The sequence below is a fragment of the Balaenoptera musculus genome, chromosome 9 (assembly GCF_009873245.2).
Source record: "Balaenoptera musculus isolate JJ_BM4_2016_0621 chromosome 9, mBalMus1.pri.v3, whole genome shotgun sequence".
Lineage (NCBI taxonomy): Eukaryota > Metazoa > Chordata > Mammalia > Artiodactyla > Balaenopteridae > Balaenoptera > Balaenoptera musculus.
This window is the reverse complement of record NC_045793.1, coordinates 77,398,414-77,415,213: the sequence shown is the minus strand read 5'-3', so window position 1 is coordinate 77,415,213 and position 16,800 is coordinate 77,398,414. Positions and strand designations below refer to the sequence as shown.

The 16,800-nt window shown below is 35.0% G+C and overlaps 1 protein-coding gene across 6 annotated transcripts in view; it reads left to right on the top strand.

Moving 5' to 3' along the window:
• The window catches only part of RUNDC3B (RUN domain containing 3B), a 155,736-nt gene that overhangs the window by 73,181 nt on the left and 65,755 nt on the right, over positions 1-16,800 (top strand). For all 6 annotated transcript variants that reach the window (XM_036864395.1, XM_036864396.1, XM_036864393.1 and 3 more), the window contains 3 exons: positions 2,749-2,834; positions 13,172-13,261; positions 15,348-15,428. In XM_036864395.1, coding sequence (XP_036720290.1) covers positions 2,749-2,834; positions 13,172-13,261; positions 15,348-15,428 — 257 coding nt within the window. The remainder of the gene's footprint in view (positions 1-2,748; positions 2,835-13,171; positions 13,262-15,347; positions 15,429-16,800) is intronic.

Genomic DNA, 16,800 nt, shown 5'->3' with positions numbered 1-16,800 from the left:
AAGAGATTATAAATTACCAGTATCAGTAATGAAGAAGAGGTAAACCCCATCGACCCTACAGACATTAAAAATCCTAAAAGAAGGTATTATGAATAACTTCACACCTATAAATTAAAAAATTTAAATGAAGTGGGCAAATTATTTGAAAACTGTCACAAAGCTAACACAAAAAGGAAGAAAGCATCTGAATATTCTGATGGCTACTAAAGAAATTGATGCTATAGTTTAAAATCTTCCCCTTGCAGCTCATTTTTAAATTGAGTTATCTTTTTCTTATGGACTTGTAAGAATTCTTGGCATTCTACAAATGAGATTCTTTTGTCAGATACATATAATTCAAATATTTTTGTCCACTCTGTGATTTGTCTTTTTACTATCTTAAATGATTACAGTTCATCCCCTGAAATAGGAGGGCAGGTAGAGTGTATGGGTATTAGTTCAATTAGGTTGGTCGGTTTGGTGGCAAGAGTTTCCTGTCTTCCAGTTGTGTCTATTTTTTGTTTCTTCATATAGTAAAGTAGGGATAGTATTGTAACCTGACTCACACACAGTTCTTGTGAGGATTAAATATCTTAATGTGTAAAAAGCTCTTAAAACAGAGGCAAGCATGTATTAATTACATTCTTAAGAAGTGTTGACTACTTTTATTAATTTTTTGGAAAAACCTTTAGTGGCAAACAAACAAATACTTGTGTATCCCAAACAATAACAGCAACCTTCAGTGGTTCACCATTATCTGATAAAGTCTAAAATCTTAAACCTAATTTTCAGCTTTTCCCCCTTTATGGTCCCAACAAGCTTTATATCTTCTGTTTCTTTTGTTGAAAGAAAAGAAACTGTTAAAATCAGCACCATTTATTATGACAATATAACAAAGAATTCCACAAACATCTAAGGACAGGAAACTAGGTGCAGCCCAGTTTTGTGTGGCTTGAAATTAATAAATCAGGAAGCAGGACTTTCCCCCATATTTCTTATCTTAACAATAGCACGGTCTCCTGTGTCTAACTTTCTCTGGAGAGCAGCTTTTCCCGCTTCTGTTTAAGAATGTAGCTTTTTGATTCAAGCCACTACTACTAGTCTCTGTGTCTTTTAGATGAAATTTTAAGAAACTTGAGACTGGGAGCTGGTGCTTGCCTCTTCCTTCCTCTGTTCCAATCCGCTACAACTAACTGTAGGTTCCCCTGGGCTGACTCAGCAGAAACAATAGACTGAGCACAGGGCAAGCTAAGGGATTTTTAGGTTAAAAAAAGGTGGGCAAATTGGTGGGCACACTGACTGGCATGCTAACCACACCCATATCATTCCTTTATTTCCCAACAATACTGCTGCTTGTAGCCTGCTAGGTTTGTTTTTTTTTTTTAATTTATTGTAATTTATTTTTGGCTGCATTGGGTCTTTGTTGCTGCGCATGGGCTTTCCCTAGTTGTGGCGAGCGGGGGCTACTCTTTGTTGCGGTGCGCGGGCTTCTCATTACGGTGGCTTCTCGTTGTGGAGCACAGGCTCTAGGCGCACAGGCTCAGTAGTTGTGGCTCGCGGGCTCTAGAGCACAGGCTCAGTAGTTGTGGCGCACGGGCTTAGTCGCTCCGCGGCATGTGGGATCTTCCCGGACCAGGGCTCAAACCTGTGTCCCCTGCATTGGCAGGCGGATTCTTAACCACTGCACCACCAGGGAAGTCCTAGCCTGCTAGGTTTTTCCACGTCTGTATTAACTCCGTTTTGATCCTTCTGTCTGACAGTTTTGGTGAATTCACTAGAGTTGTAGACATTTCTACAACTGTAGACATTTCAGTGCTTTTTTTTCTATACTGGTAGTCGACCATCATATATATTGGTTAGTGACACCTTTATTCTTAGCTGCCATTGCAGTGTTTTGAATTTCTATATAGTTAGTCTTCATAGATTTTCTGGAGATGTGTGAAAGGGTTGAGTGAAAAGGAAAGTAATTGAATTATAAAATTCTCACTAAAAAATATAATCTTTATAGTCTTTCATTCTAAACAAAGAATCCAGAAGAAATGCTTTGGATTATTAAAAAACTTAACTGGCTAGTCCCAACTATTGAATGATGTTATCTCTTTTCAAAAGTAAAATTAAATTTTTCATATTTTGTTAGAATTGTGTGTTTTCTGTGATTTTGTACTAGAGTATGCTTCTGGGTGTTTTTGTTGTGTGTTTGTTTTTTCTGGTTTAAATTTTTGGTAATAGTCTTTAGAATGCTGTGGAGGCACCAAATTCAGTAACTCATGATTTGGATGCATGATAAATCATGAAATTTGGTTGTCTGAAACCTTCCTCTGGAAAGACTAAGCAAGTGGTATGAGGGTGATTATTTTTATTAATGAGAACGGACTCTTTTTTTCATGTTTTATAAGGGAACTCATTTTAATTGGCATGTTGATTTGGGCATTGAAGTGAAGAGGTATGTCTTGTGATTTCCTTATATAATTCACAAGAAGTCTCTAACCCAAGTTAAGTCAATATTAATGGTTATGTCCCTTCTGAAGCTAGAAAGTTAATCTGACATGATCTACCCTGCACCTTCAGAGAACAAAGTATATACTATATATAATTAAAATTTACCTCATCTTATCTACTTAAATATTTTTTAGTCTTTATCAAATGCATATTTTGAGTGAGTTATTCTTTGCATATTAAAATGTTTATATTTTTATGACATAGCAGGCAAAATATATTTTAACTTCTAATTTTTTTTTTTCATGTTTGATTCTTTCTTCTTCCTTTTAGGGTAGAGCCTGGATCAGAGTAGCACTCATGGAAAAACATTTATCTGAATACATCTCTACAGCTCTGAGAGACTTCAAAACAACCAGGTTTAAAAGTCCTTTTAATTTTCAATATATATTTAAAAGATTTACCTGAAGACTTAGAAGTAAGAATAGATGAAGACACATTTGTTTTTAAAGTCCTCGCCTATTTTATTTCCTCCTTTTTGTACTTCTCAGATAAATCCACTGTCTTCTCAGGAAAATGCAATTTCTCAACTAAACATACATCTACCTTGGTTTATCTTTTCAGGACTCACATTATGCCTGGAATATCTTTTTTCTGAACAATTTCTGATTCTTACTTTTTCAACACGTGAAGTTTCATTCTCTCCACAGACTTTTTTCTAACTAATTTGAAGAAAAATCTGTGAAATTCCTGTAGCATTCTTTCTCTTTCCACACCACAATATTTATTTCATTGCTTTTAAAGAATATAAATGAATCACTCATTTCTTTAATTCTTATATAATATAATTAATGATTGTTCAATTGTCTTTTTAGGGCAGTCTGTACCAATGTTCTTCCTGGGTTGTAAGATGGTACATTGTGCAAAACAGGACTTTAATAATTTTTTATGATGGTCGAGAAAAGGTTCATATTAGGACAACAGTCATTCCTACTCAGCTGTGGTCTGCTAATCTATATTTATAGCTTTTGTTAAAGAAACCACTTTTTTTCCATTTCAATAGTATTTGTAAATGAAAATATTCAATATTTTCAATATCCTAGATACGTACTATTCAATACAGTCACCACTAACCACATGCCACTGTGTAAATTAAAATTGAAATTAAGTAAAATTACTGGGCTTCCCTGGTGACGCAGTGGTTAAGAATCCACCTGCCAGTGCAGGGGGCACGAGTTTGAGCCCTGGTCCAGGAAGATCCCACATGCCGCGGAACAGTGAAGCCTGTGGGCCACAGCTACTGAGCCTGCGCTCTAGAGCCCACGTGCCACAACTTCTGAAGCCCGCGCACCTAGAGCTCATGCTCTGCAACAAGAGAAGCCACCTCAGTGAGAAGCCCGTGCACTGCAATGAAGAGTAGCCCCCGCTCGCCGCAACTAGAGAAAGCCCGCGCACAGTAACGAAGACCCAGCACAGCCAAAAATAAATACGTAAAATAAATAAATTTATTTTAAAAAAAAGTAAAATTACTGATTCTGTTCTTCAGTTGCTTTATCACATTTTAGGTGTTCACTGGCCTTGTGCGGTTAATGGCAACCAAATTGGACAGCACAGATATAGAACAGTGCTTCATAGCAGAAAGTTCTATCAGACAGCACTGCCTTAGACACTTCTGAATTACCATACTTATTTCTACCTTGTTAATCATATATCTTAAAGAAGAGAGTGACTGTAAACCAGTTTTGACAGAAAGTTAGGAATATACATAACAGAAGTCATGTATCTGGAATCTTAATTTCATGTCCTGATGCCATATTTGACATTTTGGATTTTGAGAAAATCTGGGCCTTTATTATGACACATTCTTTTAGCTAACTAGCTGATACAGATTACAATATCTTTACTTAGGTGTTTCTATGTTTTTAGGTAATAAAACAATAAATTTTTTATTTGGAAGATACAAAGAAAAAATTATCATTATAAATTTGACCAGGATACAAAGACTTTTAACTCCAAGAAGTATTTGCATAAAGTAAACCTGATATATGTGTATTGAATTCTTTTAAAGCAATATGATACTCTTGAGATATTTCTAAAGATAGACAGTGAGATGATGATAAACTCTTAGACATTTGAAATAAATCTTATGCAATCAAACATTTGTTTTATTTATCATCACTAGTAAATACATTTAATTATGAAAGATACTAAATATTGAAGATAATAAGGCTTCAAAAATAAAAGTAGTATCAGAATCTCATAGATCAAACCTAAAAATCCTAAATTAATGAAATCAAAACCAAGTTTATACCATAATTATCTCCTATACAATAACAAGATAGTCTTTTCTAAATAGAAATTAAAGCATTAATAATCTCTCTAGGGTTTCCCTGGTGGCGCAGTGGTTAAGAATCCGCCTGCCAATGCAGGGGACACGGGTTCGAGCCCTGGTCAGGGAAGATCCCACATGCCGTGGAGCAACTAAGCCCGTGTGCCTCAACTACTGAGCCTGCTCTCTGGAGCCCACGAGCCACAACTACTGAAGCCCATGTGCCTAGAGCCCGTGCTCTGCAACAAGAGAAGCCACTGCAATGAGAAGGCTGTGTACCGCAATGAAGAGTAGCCCCTGCTCGCCGCAACGCAACGAAGCCCGCGTGCAGCAACGAAGACCCAGTGCAGCCACAAATAAATAAATAAAATAAATAAATTTAAGAAAAAAAAAATCTCTCTAAGTTGTTAGTCTTGTTTCTTAGTTTACACAGTTGGGTGGGGTAGAAATAGTACTTGAATAGACAATTTTTAGAGTGAGTAGCTTACATTTTTTAAGGGAAATCCTTTTTGCCTTGTTTTTAGGTATTAGCTGGGTTTTTTTGAAAAAAGGAAGTGATTCAGCTGTAAAAAGTTCATGAAGTAAAAACATTCTTGTAACAATATATAAACATATTATTCAAATAGAAACATGGCTTAGTATATGTTTATACACACACAGAAATACATCATATTTATATACACACATACACGCACAGTATTTAAATGTGACTATGATGGCTCTGTAATTATCAAGAAATGAAGTAAGTAGTTACTTCAGAACTCTCATCCTAAAAGTTAACTAAAAAAATGCAGTTGCAAAAAGACAAAGTCTTTTTTTTTTTTAACTATTTACACTACTTTTTTTTTTTAACTGAAATCAAACCAGAGAAACTTCTTAATTATAAATAAATTTGATTGTGAACCCCTAGCAAAAACATATGTATTTGGAAGATTAGGTTTGTAAAATAACATGCGTACTTTTGGCAAGAATAGTTATCTCTTACCTTTTTGTCTGGATGCTTCCTGACATAAGTGCTTGTAGAACAATGAGAAGTGATCTCTAATCCTTTAGGAATCTTGAGAGTATCTGAATCAAGTGATTTCTTCTTGTTCTACTCTTCACAGATAAAGAGTAATGAGGTCTTTTAAAATGGGGATACAAGTGTTTACCCCAGTACAGGAGGAGCTACATGAGCTAAGACAGGCAGCTTGAAAGTACTAATCAGTGAAAATCCAAGGATAAGATTGGGTAGAGGAACTGTGGGGCCCACAACTACAATAAATCTTCTGAAGTACGTGACGATCGCTCCAAAGTATTAGAGAAATTCATGTGATCTTTTTGCTACCGTGGAGTATATCTTGGTGAGCAATTGAAAAAATCCTTGGAGAGTTTCACGGTTTAAAGATTGGGGTGTTATTGGGAAAGAGCCAGAGGTGGGAAGTTGGCAGACTCAAGAAGAGAATCCAAGCTAAAAAAAAAAAAAAAGGAATTATTTTGGTAGGTTACTGGGAAAACCTAGAGATAGAGAAGTAAGGTAGAAACTGAATAATTTGCTCAAAGTTTTACTTTCTCCTCACCCGCAGCCTGAAAAATAATTTAAAAAGTTAAGCTAAAGAATACAAATGTGACATTTGAAACAAGATCGAAAATATTCTGGTTAAGATTTTGAAGTAACAACTGTGGAAAGGATAAAGTAGAGAAAAAATTACTGTGCGGAATCCTGTTTATTACTTTGCAGTTGCACCACAATACTTCATTTATGATGACAAAAGTAGTGTTCAAAGAACCGTTAATCTTCTCGATATGATAGTAGTAAGAGAAGAGTAAAGTATAAAGTAAAACTTCAAAATTACTGAGCTGTCACAAAGGGGGAAAAAAAAGGTGTGGATGAACAGTTTTCTAAAGGATAGAAGAGTAGATAGGGTAGTGATAAATTACCACACCTTTCAAGAACTAAGGAGGCCTTTAGGAATTTGAATCTGTTTAAAAGTTTTACATTATTAAGATGAAAAAAATAAACGTTATTAAAAGGTGCTTATGGACTGCTGCCACACACCACATATAAAGTTAACTCAAAATGGCTCAGACCTAAAAGTAAAGCTCTTAGAAGAGAACATAGATGTAAATCTGCATGACCTGGGATTAGATAGTAGTTTCCTAGACATGTTACTAAACACCCAAGCAGCAAAAGGAAAATAGATAAATTGGACAGAATCAAAATGTAAAGCTTATTGCTTTGAAGAATATCTTCAAGAAAGTGAAAAAACAATCCACAGAACTGGAGAAAATATTTGCAAAGCCTATATCTGGTAAGAGGCTTGATTGTGAAATATATATAAAGAACTCTTACAACTCAGTAATAAAATATTTTTAAATTTTAAAATGGGCAAAGAATCTGAATAGACATTTTTCCAAAGAAGGTACACAAATGACCAAGAAACACATGAAAGATGTGTAACATCAGTAGCCATCAGGGAAATGCAAATCCAAACTGCAAGATACCACTGCACACCTGCTAGGATGGCTACGATCAAAAGAACATATAACAAGTGTTGGCAAGGATGTGGAAACATTGCAACAGTTATACATTGATTGTGGGAAAGTAAAATGATGCAACTGCTTTGCAAAACAGCCTGGCAATTCCTCATAAGGTTAAACGTAGAGTTACTATATGTCCCAGCACATGACTCCTAGATAAATAGATACAGATATCCAAGAGAATTAAAACCATGTGTTCACAAAAAAAACATGGACACAAATGTTCATAGCAGCATAATCCATAATTAGCCAAAAAGGCGAGAGAACCCAAATATCCATCAACTGATGAATGAATAAGCAAAATGTACATTCCATGCAGTGGCATGTTATTCAGCCATAAAAAGGAATGAAAAGCTTCTGCCGCTGCTCCTGGTGCTTGCTTATGTGCTTGTTCTGTGGGACCTGGGACCTCATTTGTGAAGTGGTAGCTGAGGGGGCTCTGGAGCTCGCCACGGCCGATGAAAAGCCCAAGGAGTCAAGACTGAAGACAACAATCATATTAACAATCAAGACGATCATTTTTGTTGTGATGGAATGTCTCCTGTCAGAGGCTGCTTTCTTCTAGATCCTATCCCCATTCACCTCTTCCTTTAGTTATCACCTCTCTCTTTCCTCATCCTCAATCTCTTTCCCATTGCTGGATCCTTCCCACCCATGTAGAAGCATATACTGGTATCTCCTACCTTAAAAGCAAAAACTTCTCCCTTGAACCTGTATTTCCCTCTCATACTGCTCATTTCCATGTTCTGCTTCATCACCAGACTTCTCAAAAATCTTGACACACTTTCATCTCCTTACCTGAGAGTCGCTCTTTATTCTCGTCCAGCTTCTGCCTCTCACCACTCCACCAAGGATAATTTTAAAAGAATACCAATAATCCCCAAGCTACCCAAACGTAATGGACATTCTTCTGTCCACATTGTACTTCATTGTACAGCTAAAATAGTTGAAAACTTCCTCTTTCTTGAAAAACCTCTCTGCTTTTAACTTATATAGCGTTCCCTGGCTTTTCTTTCTCCCTCTATAATTGCTCTTTCTCAGGCTTCTTTTACGCTTCACAGCTTCTTAGTGTCAGTATTCTCTGGGCTCAGTCCTCTATTGTCTGCCCTTCTTTCTCTTCTCAGAATTTCATCCATCTCCCTGGAACTTTAAATACCACCTGTATGGTGGTGGCACCACATTTAAACCTCTAGCCAGATAGTTCAGATTTCTTGATTCCCTGCCCCACCCCGTCCTGCAACCCTGTTCACCCACTTCTTGGCAAATGGTTTCGCTGCCCTACTTACATGGCTGATGAAGTCAGAATCTGAAATTCATATTTGATTCCTTTTTCTCCTTCATTCTTTTTTTATATATAAATTTATTTTATTTCTTTCTGGCTTCATTGGGTCTCCGTTGCTGCACGCGGGCTTTCTCTAGTTGCGGTCAGTGGGGGCTACTCTTCGTTGCTGTGCGTGGGCTTCTCATTGTGGTGGCTTCTCTTGTTGCGGAGCACAGGCTCTAGGCGCATAGGCTTCAGTAGTTGTGGCACAAGTGCTCAGTAGTTGTGGCTCGCGGGCTCTAGAGCGCAGGCTCAGCCGTTATGGCGCACGGGCTTAGTTGCTCTGCGGCATGTGGGATCTTCCCGGACCAGGGATCGAACCCGTGTCCCCTGCATTGTCAGGCGGATTCTTAACCACTGCGCCACCAGGGAAGCCCCTCTCCTTCGTTCTTTCCAGTCATTCCAGTAGCAAGTCTTTTCGATCCTATCTCCAAAATCTATCTCGAATCTACCCATTTACCTTTATCGCCATGGCTGCAAGAGTAATGCGTACCTCTCTCATCTCTTGCTTATACTCCCCTATTGGCCTCCCAACTGAGATTCCAGTTTGCCCCCTCCCAGTAGCCACCCAGCTTCCAGCCAGCCTTCTTAAAAGTAAAAGGGATCCTGTCAATTCCCACTTTAAACATTGAAATGGTTTCTCATTACTTTAGCCAGCAGGCTCTGCAAATATATTCCCTGGAGTCAGACCCTGGATTCGCCACTTTCTGGCTGTGGAATCTTGGGTAAATTGCTTACTCCCTCCATGGCATAGTATTTCATGGAAAAGTTTAAACAAGATAATTCATGTAAAGCACTTATAAGTGTGCCTGGCACTCAGTAAATGTTTACAATTATTGTTAATGTTATATGGCCTACAGAGCCCTGTGTGATCAAACTTCTCTGGGCCTAAGGTCTCAGACTAAACACTTGAGAATGTCTTTCCTAATGACTTTCTTCAAAGTTGGGTTCTCCTTTAATTTTTCTCTACCTCAACAACTTATTTATTTACTTTATACTACTAACCATCTCTGATTATCTTTTTTCAGCCTGTCCTCTCACCTAGACTATAAGCTCCATAAAGAGGGGTCATGTTTACCTTATTCACCATTTTATCTATAGTGTATAACACAGTTCTTGCTATATTATGTATTTATTGATAAAAATAATTAAAGAATCTCACATTCTTAGCAAGACCTTTTGGAGATTTATTTTTTGGCCAGTTTTTCATTCTGATTCCGTTTGACTTAGAATAGAACATTTCTTTATAATGCTGTAATTTGTTTTGTATGTCATGAGGGAGAATCTTCTTTATCTCCTCCCTTCAAGTTTCTTATGTAAGGACTAAACTGGGGAAGAGAACAAGATGTTGATAAAGAAATTTCTTTGGTTTATAAGATAAGCTTTCTCATATTTTAATATTGTACTTTTAGTGTGTGGAATAACTTATGACTCAAAAAAGGAAATTTTGAAGCATGATATTGTGCAGTATCAACATAATCTATTCTGGTTGTTCACTTTGGATCCCACCCAAAGGATATTTGTTATTGAAGTACCTGAAAGGCCTTAAAATAATCTTTCAGAATGAACACTAAGGATGGCATTATAGAGACATATTTCAACTAAAATTAAATTATATGTGTTAATAAAAAGAGTATTATTCTTATTATGGTATTATTTTAAATACTTTTCTAGTTTCTAATATATTTCTAGTCAACATACAAATAATTGGAAAGAGTATACCTAATAGAAAGTGGGAGCTTTTCTTCCAGACCACAGTAATATCAAATAGTTGCTCACAGTTTTCCTTTGCTTCTAAAATACAAAACTTCTTTAAAGATATAGTCTACTACATAAATCTTTAAACAGAAGTTTTTAATATATTTTTCACCTTGGTACTTTCAATATTTATAATACATTTTTGCAAGTCAGTATGCTCTTTTGGTTAGATCCTGCTCATAAAAATATTTTCTTTAGAACAAAAAATATTTTCAACAAAAAAAAGGGAATTTTTTTTAGTATATACCTTACTATTATTGGATTAGTCATCTTAGACTTTGCTCTTGGCTCATTGGTTACATAATCTTGGTTATATAAGCAAACTTTTTTAATGTTCCAGTTTTTCTATGAGATAAAATGAAGAAGTTGAAAGCTTACAGTCTTTAGAAGTCTTTGAAAATATTGATAACAGGAATCAGATTTTCAGTCAAAATTATTGATATGTTGGTTTGATTAAGGGAATATAAAATTAATTTTTCCTAATAGCTTCTGCCTCTCTAATATACATGAATGAGTGTGTTGTCTTTGATTAAATGATAGAAATATAATCTTTTTCAGATCACTTCGATTCAGTATTCTTTTAAATATTGTTATTTTTAAAATTTGTTATCTCAAACTTAGAAGTGCATTTACTGAAAATTTTTTGTTTTTTTAACCAGGACTAATAATGAAAAGTTCAGCATACAATGGACATTTCTCTTAACTAGCCTTTCCTCTTCCATTTGTCCTCCCTTCCCCTCTGTTGCAGTGAAGACTGTTAAATTAAATCAGGTCTATGCAGCATTATGCTTCATGCTTGGTTTTATTTGAGTGGAATTATTGATTTCACATATAGCAAGCACTTCACTTATATGGGTTAGCTTAAAAAAATCAGTAGTAAAACAAAAGCCAAAAAACCTCAGTAAATCAATATGATATACACACATATAAATGACCTTTAGGCTTAAAAATTTTTCTAAAAACCAGTTAGTTTTTATTTGTTTCAGGTATTTTTCATTAGTTCCTAATATAATATTAACATTAGGAAACAAGCAAGAATAGTTTTGATCTGACTCCTAGAATGTACTTTAAAACATGGTGGGCTCAAGGTGGCAAATAAAAGTAGACCTTTTCTTATATAGGGAAGTACTAGGAATAATGGGTGATTGCCAGTGTCAAAAGCCAGAACAAACACATGTGTCCCATAGAATGTGGTGGTCTAGAACCATTGGAATCACAGTTCTTCCAGGAGTTGATAAAATATTCTGTCAACAGCCAATTTAGCCATTGGGGCAGGGACAAGATCTCAGATGTATAGATTTGTCTAAATATCTTTTAGACAAATCTGTATATCTTAGATTACCTTTTTGTGGAACACCTCAGTTGAATATGTAGAAATTACTTCCCTTTATTTTACTAATCTTTGTTAGGCTGGAACTTTTAGTTTTTCTCCTTTTATGTAAATGAATAAAAACAATTCCCATATTTCCAAGGAAACAGAAAACATCTAATCCAAGCTAGTCTTCCCACCATGTTTGTTGGCAGCCTTACATCTGTCAGAGGGTAAATAGTTGTCTCTTATTTTTCTTTGTACTTTTTATTCATATAAAATTCCTTAAGGTCCATAACAGAGGTTAAATTCTCTTTAAATATTTTTGTTTTAAAAGAAGTATTATGGTTTAATAGAAAATATGTAGAACTTAAAGTAAGAAGGATTGGTTTTCCTCCTTGATAAGTTTATCAACATAAGCTTGGGCAAATTGTTTTAACCTGACTCAGTTCTTGATGGTGCATTTGAAATGAATGACAATTCCTTCAGCATTTACTTCATGGGCTTTGCAATTATTAAATAGTATGATTGTAAAAGTATTTGGTAAACTGTGGACTATTCAGTATTGATGATAGTATTATAAACTTTACATGCAGCCTTTATAAACTCATGAATATGGAAAAGAGCAAGACAAATTTCATTTAATAAGAAACTTTCCTTTTAGTTAGTGGGGTGTTATAGAGTGGTGTTCACTGTGTGTAATATAAATAGTTATAACAATTTAAGTATCCCTGTTACTGAACATAAACCAGTTTTTGCATACTATTATTTTTAAAAAGAAGTAAATTAAATGATCTTACATTCTTTTGTGGAAAAATACCTTAAGCCCATATTAAATAATATTTTTTTCAAAATATTTATTTTAAATATTTTAAAATAAAACTTTAGTATTTTAAAAATTAACATTAACCAAAACAGAAAGCTTTCCAGGAATTAGCACAGATAGATTCATATTCACTTTTTGTCAAAGATATGATGAATACTTTTTTTTCATAGGCAGCCACCTTGCTAGCCCATCTGCCCTATTAGTATTGTAGTGTTAAAGGTTAGCATAAATTACTATTAATCACACCTTCCTAGTTCTTAATTTAGTTAATAACCGTTGGAATTACAGAAAAACAGAATGTATGTTTGTGTTTGTTCTATGTATAGAATAATAATCTACATAGTATTGAAAATAGACCAGTATAAATGACTGTGAATTTACCACCTTTCAGTTTACATTTATATTGCTTCACTCTTAAGAGAAAAATGCTAGACACTGTAGACCCCTTGAATGCATCACTTTGGGGATTCTTTTTAAGAGAGGTATAAGCACTTAGAATGATTTTCTTTGTTACGGTGGCAGCTTTTTTTTTTCTAAATATCTGCAAGACTTGAGTGATCCAAGTATGTTCTTGTTGTGACAAATTAAATAAAATTTAGTTCTTTCTACTTTAGCTTGGGCTCTAAGTGATTTCTGTAGATGAAACTTCAGTCAGTTTTTAATATTTATGTGTTCACCCATTTCACTTTTTAGGAGATTTTATGAAGATGGAGCAATTGTCTTGGGTGAGGAAGCAAATATGCTTGCTGGCATGCTGCTTGGACTCAATGCTATTGATTTCAGGTATTTCATCTAACTACATGCATTATGACTTAAAGTTTTTCTACCTCATAATAGTTTCTACTTATGATTCTTTTCTTTCAGTTTTCTAAGTAAAGCACACAGTTGGATATTGATTTGATTTATGTTGTTCCCTTTCGAATGAGATCAGTTTTCTAAATAGGTTTGCTCTCAAAAAAGAGGCTGTCTCAAACTTAGGGAATTAACTGACAACCTTGCTCTCTAGTTCGGGTGAAAAGAAAGCTTGGACCACATCCTGCCAAGCAGAGAAGTCATGCACTCTGGTAGCACTGAAGGAAGGTTTTAGATCTCATCTCTTAGTATTTTTCAACTACTGCTTTAAAATGAAAAAGAAATACACTAAAAGAAAATTCAAACCCAGAAAGATTTTCATTGTCTCATGTGGTGAGATAACGAGGATATTGACAGACTATCTTAGGTATGTTATGTTTCTTGTTTTGTATCTAGACTATTAAAAATTTTGTTAATATTTGCTTTTATTATCAACAAGATGAATTGATTTCAGAATAAGATTACAAGTACTAAAAATGGACATTGTAAGTTCTTTTTAGGTTGATGGCAGTATCCTTTTGCATTTCTTTAATTGGTCTAAGATTTTACATTGTACTAAAAGTAAAAGGTTTGTCTAGAATAAGAACTCAAACATGAGAATGAAGGAAGTATTATATTTTTATTGAAATATATCACTTCAAAATCCAAGAATGTTAACAAATAAGTATAAAACTTAAATGAAAATCTACTTTTCATTTTTAGTTCATTTTTGAACTAAAAAATAATACTACCCAGTTTCACTGAGGTTAGCTTTTTCTAGTAAATCACTTCTTTTGCAAAATACTTTTCACTTTGTAAGTGTAACTTTCCTCTATTTAAAATTTGATAAGTGGGATTGGGTTAATTAGCTTAATTCTTTATGATGAACATGATGGATGCAGTTATGCAGGTTGTCTTTATGATCCCTCTAAGGGTGTTAACTTTTTACATGGCATGTTGCTGGCTCTGTCCAAATACTTTACAACTTAATTTATTTTTTAGTTGGAAAAAAAAAATGGGATAAGAATCTAAACTCTTGGCTTATTGTAACCCATTGATACTGTATAGAGAGCAGGTGTCTTAAAGATGCATTAGTAACATTTCTATAAATGAAGGAAAGCCCAGGTAAAATGTTGCCACTTTGATTCTTTCCTCATTCAATTCTGGAAAAATATATACTGCACCCTTGATATTAACATATTAGAACAAGTATTTCAACAGGCAAATTTCCCAAAGAAACCAGAAGGTAGTGGTTCATATATGAATTTTTTTCTTTCTTTTTTTTTTTAAATTAATTTATTTTATTTATTTATTTTTGGCTGCACTGGGTCTTCGTTGCTGCTTGCGGGCTTTCTCGAGTTGCGGCTAGCAGGGCCTATTCTTCGTTGCGGTGCGCGGGCTTCTCATTGCGGTGGCTTCTCTTGTTGCGGAGCACGGGCTCTAGGCGCGCGGGCTTCAGTAGTTGTAGCACGCGGGCTCGGTAGTTGTGGCTTGCGGGCTCCAGAGCACAGGCTCAGTAATTGTGGCGCACGGGCCCAGCTGATCCGTGGCATATGGGATCTTCCCAGACCAGGGCTCAAACCCACGTCCCCTGAATTGGCAGGCTGGCTCTCAACCACTGTGCCACCGGGGAAACCATATGAATTTTTTTCTAATTAGACCTTTTTAGGAGATATTAAGTGTCACCTGAGAATTTGTAAATGTGAACAACAAGGCTTCATTTGAAAATTCTCTAGCGATGTCTTAAGAATTTAATAAAGACCAAGATAGTATGAAATAAATAATGTTTGAACAGATTTCTCAGTAAGTTTTACTTTTGCATGATATATTTATGTAACAGTGTTATTAACTCATACAAGCCTTTGTTATTGACATGGAAGGTAGAATCTTTATGAGGTGTTTATAACAAGTCACATTTAAATTACAAATAAAAAATTCACCTGCAATTTGATGAAACAAATGTCTCTAACAAGAGATTGTTTATAACACTTTGATTTAAATTTTTATGTATTAATATATTTACTGTCTATTGTCTTAGCTTCTGCCTGAAGGGAGAAGGATTAGATGGCAACTTTCCTGCTGTAATAGACTATACACCATATTTGAAGTTTACCCAAAGGTATTTGACATTTTGAAATATGTTATTGAAATCTTAGTTTATAATTGAATGTCTTGTTGTGCAATATATTCATCTGATTAAAACTACTTTTTATAAAACATTTATTTCAGTATCAGAGATCATTCAAAAATATAAACTCCAGTTGTGTTTTTAGTATATATGTAAATATATAGTTTTTACATAATTGTAATCCCTGTGTAAATATAGTTTTTAAAAAATAGCATGTATTTCTACTGCTGTAGTCAATATAATAACTTTAATAGCTCTATAATAGTCCATTGAGATTACAAAACTATAATTCATTATTTAGATTGTTTTTCATTTATCTCCATTATAATGAAAAGAATAATGAACATTTTTGTGCAAATAAATTTTCCTTTTGTTTCTGTTGTGAATTTATAGAGTTATTCAGGTAAGTACAGTAAAAAATTTTGTGGCTCTTAAAGTCTGTTCTTAGAGTTGTATCAGTTTATCCTACTACCAGTATTTTGTGAGAGTTATGGATTTTCCATAATCTCATCAGCATTGAAAATTAATCAGATGAAATCTAAAGATATTCTGAAGATCTTCTTGCATAATTGATTTCCTGAATAGAATAATGATCTTTATATACTTCTTTTTTTTTCACATCTTTATTGGAGTATAAATGCTTTACAGTGTTGTGTTAGTTTCTGCTGTACAACAAAGTGAATCAGCTATATGTATACATATATCCCCATATCCCCTCCCTCTTGCACCTCCCTCCCACCCTCCCTATGCCACCCCTCTAGGTCGTCACAAAGCATTGAGCTGATCTCCCTGTGCTGTGCCGCAGCTTCCTACTAGCCATCCATTTTACATTTGGTAGTGTATATATGTCAGTGCTACTCTCTCACCTCATCCCAGCTTCCCCTTACCCCCTTGTGCCCTCAAGTCCATTCTCTACGTCTGTGTCTTTATGCCTGCCCTGCCACTAGGTTCATGAGTACCACTTTTTAAAATGCCATACATATGCATTAGCGTACAGTGTTTGTTTTTCTCTTTCTGACTTACTTCACTCTGTATGACAGATTCTAGGTCCATCCAGTTCACTACAAATAACTCAATTTTGTTCCTTTCTTATGGCTGAGTAATATTCCATTGTATATATGTGCCACATCTTCTTTATCCATTTATCTGTCGATGGACATTTAGGTTGCATCCATGTGCTGGCTCTTGTAAATAGTGCTGCAGTGAACATTGTGGAACATGTATCTTTTTGAATTATGGTTTTCTCAGGGTATATGCCCAGTAGTGGGATTGCTGGGTCATATGGTAGTTCTATTTTTATTTTTTTTAAGGAACCTCCATACTGTTCTCCATAGTGGCTGTATCAGTTTACATTCCCACCAAC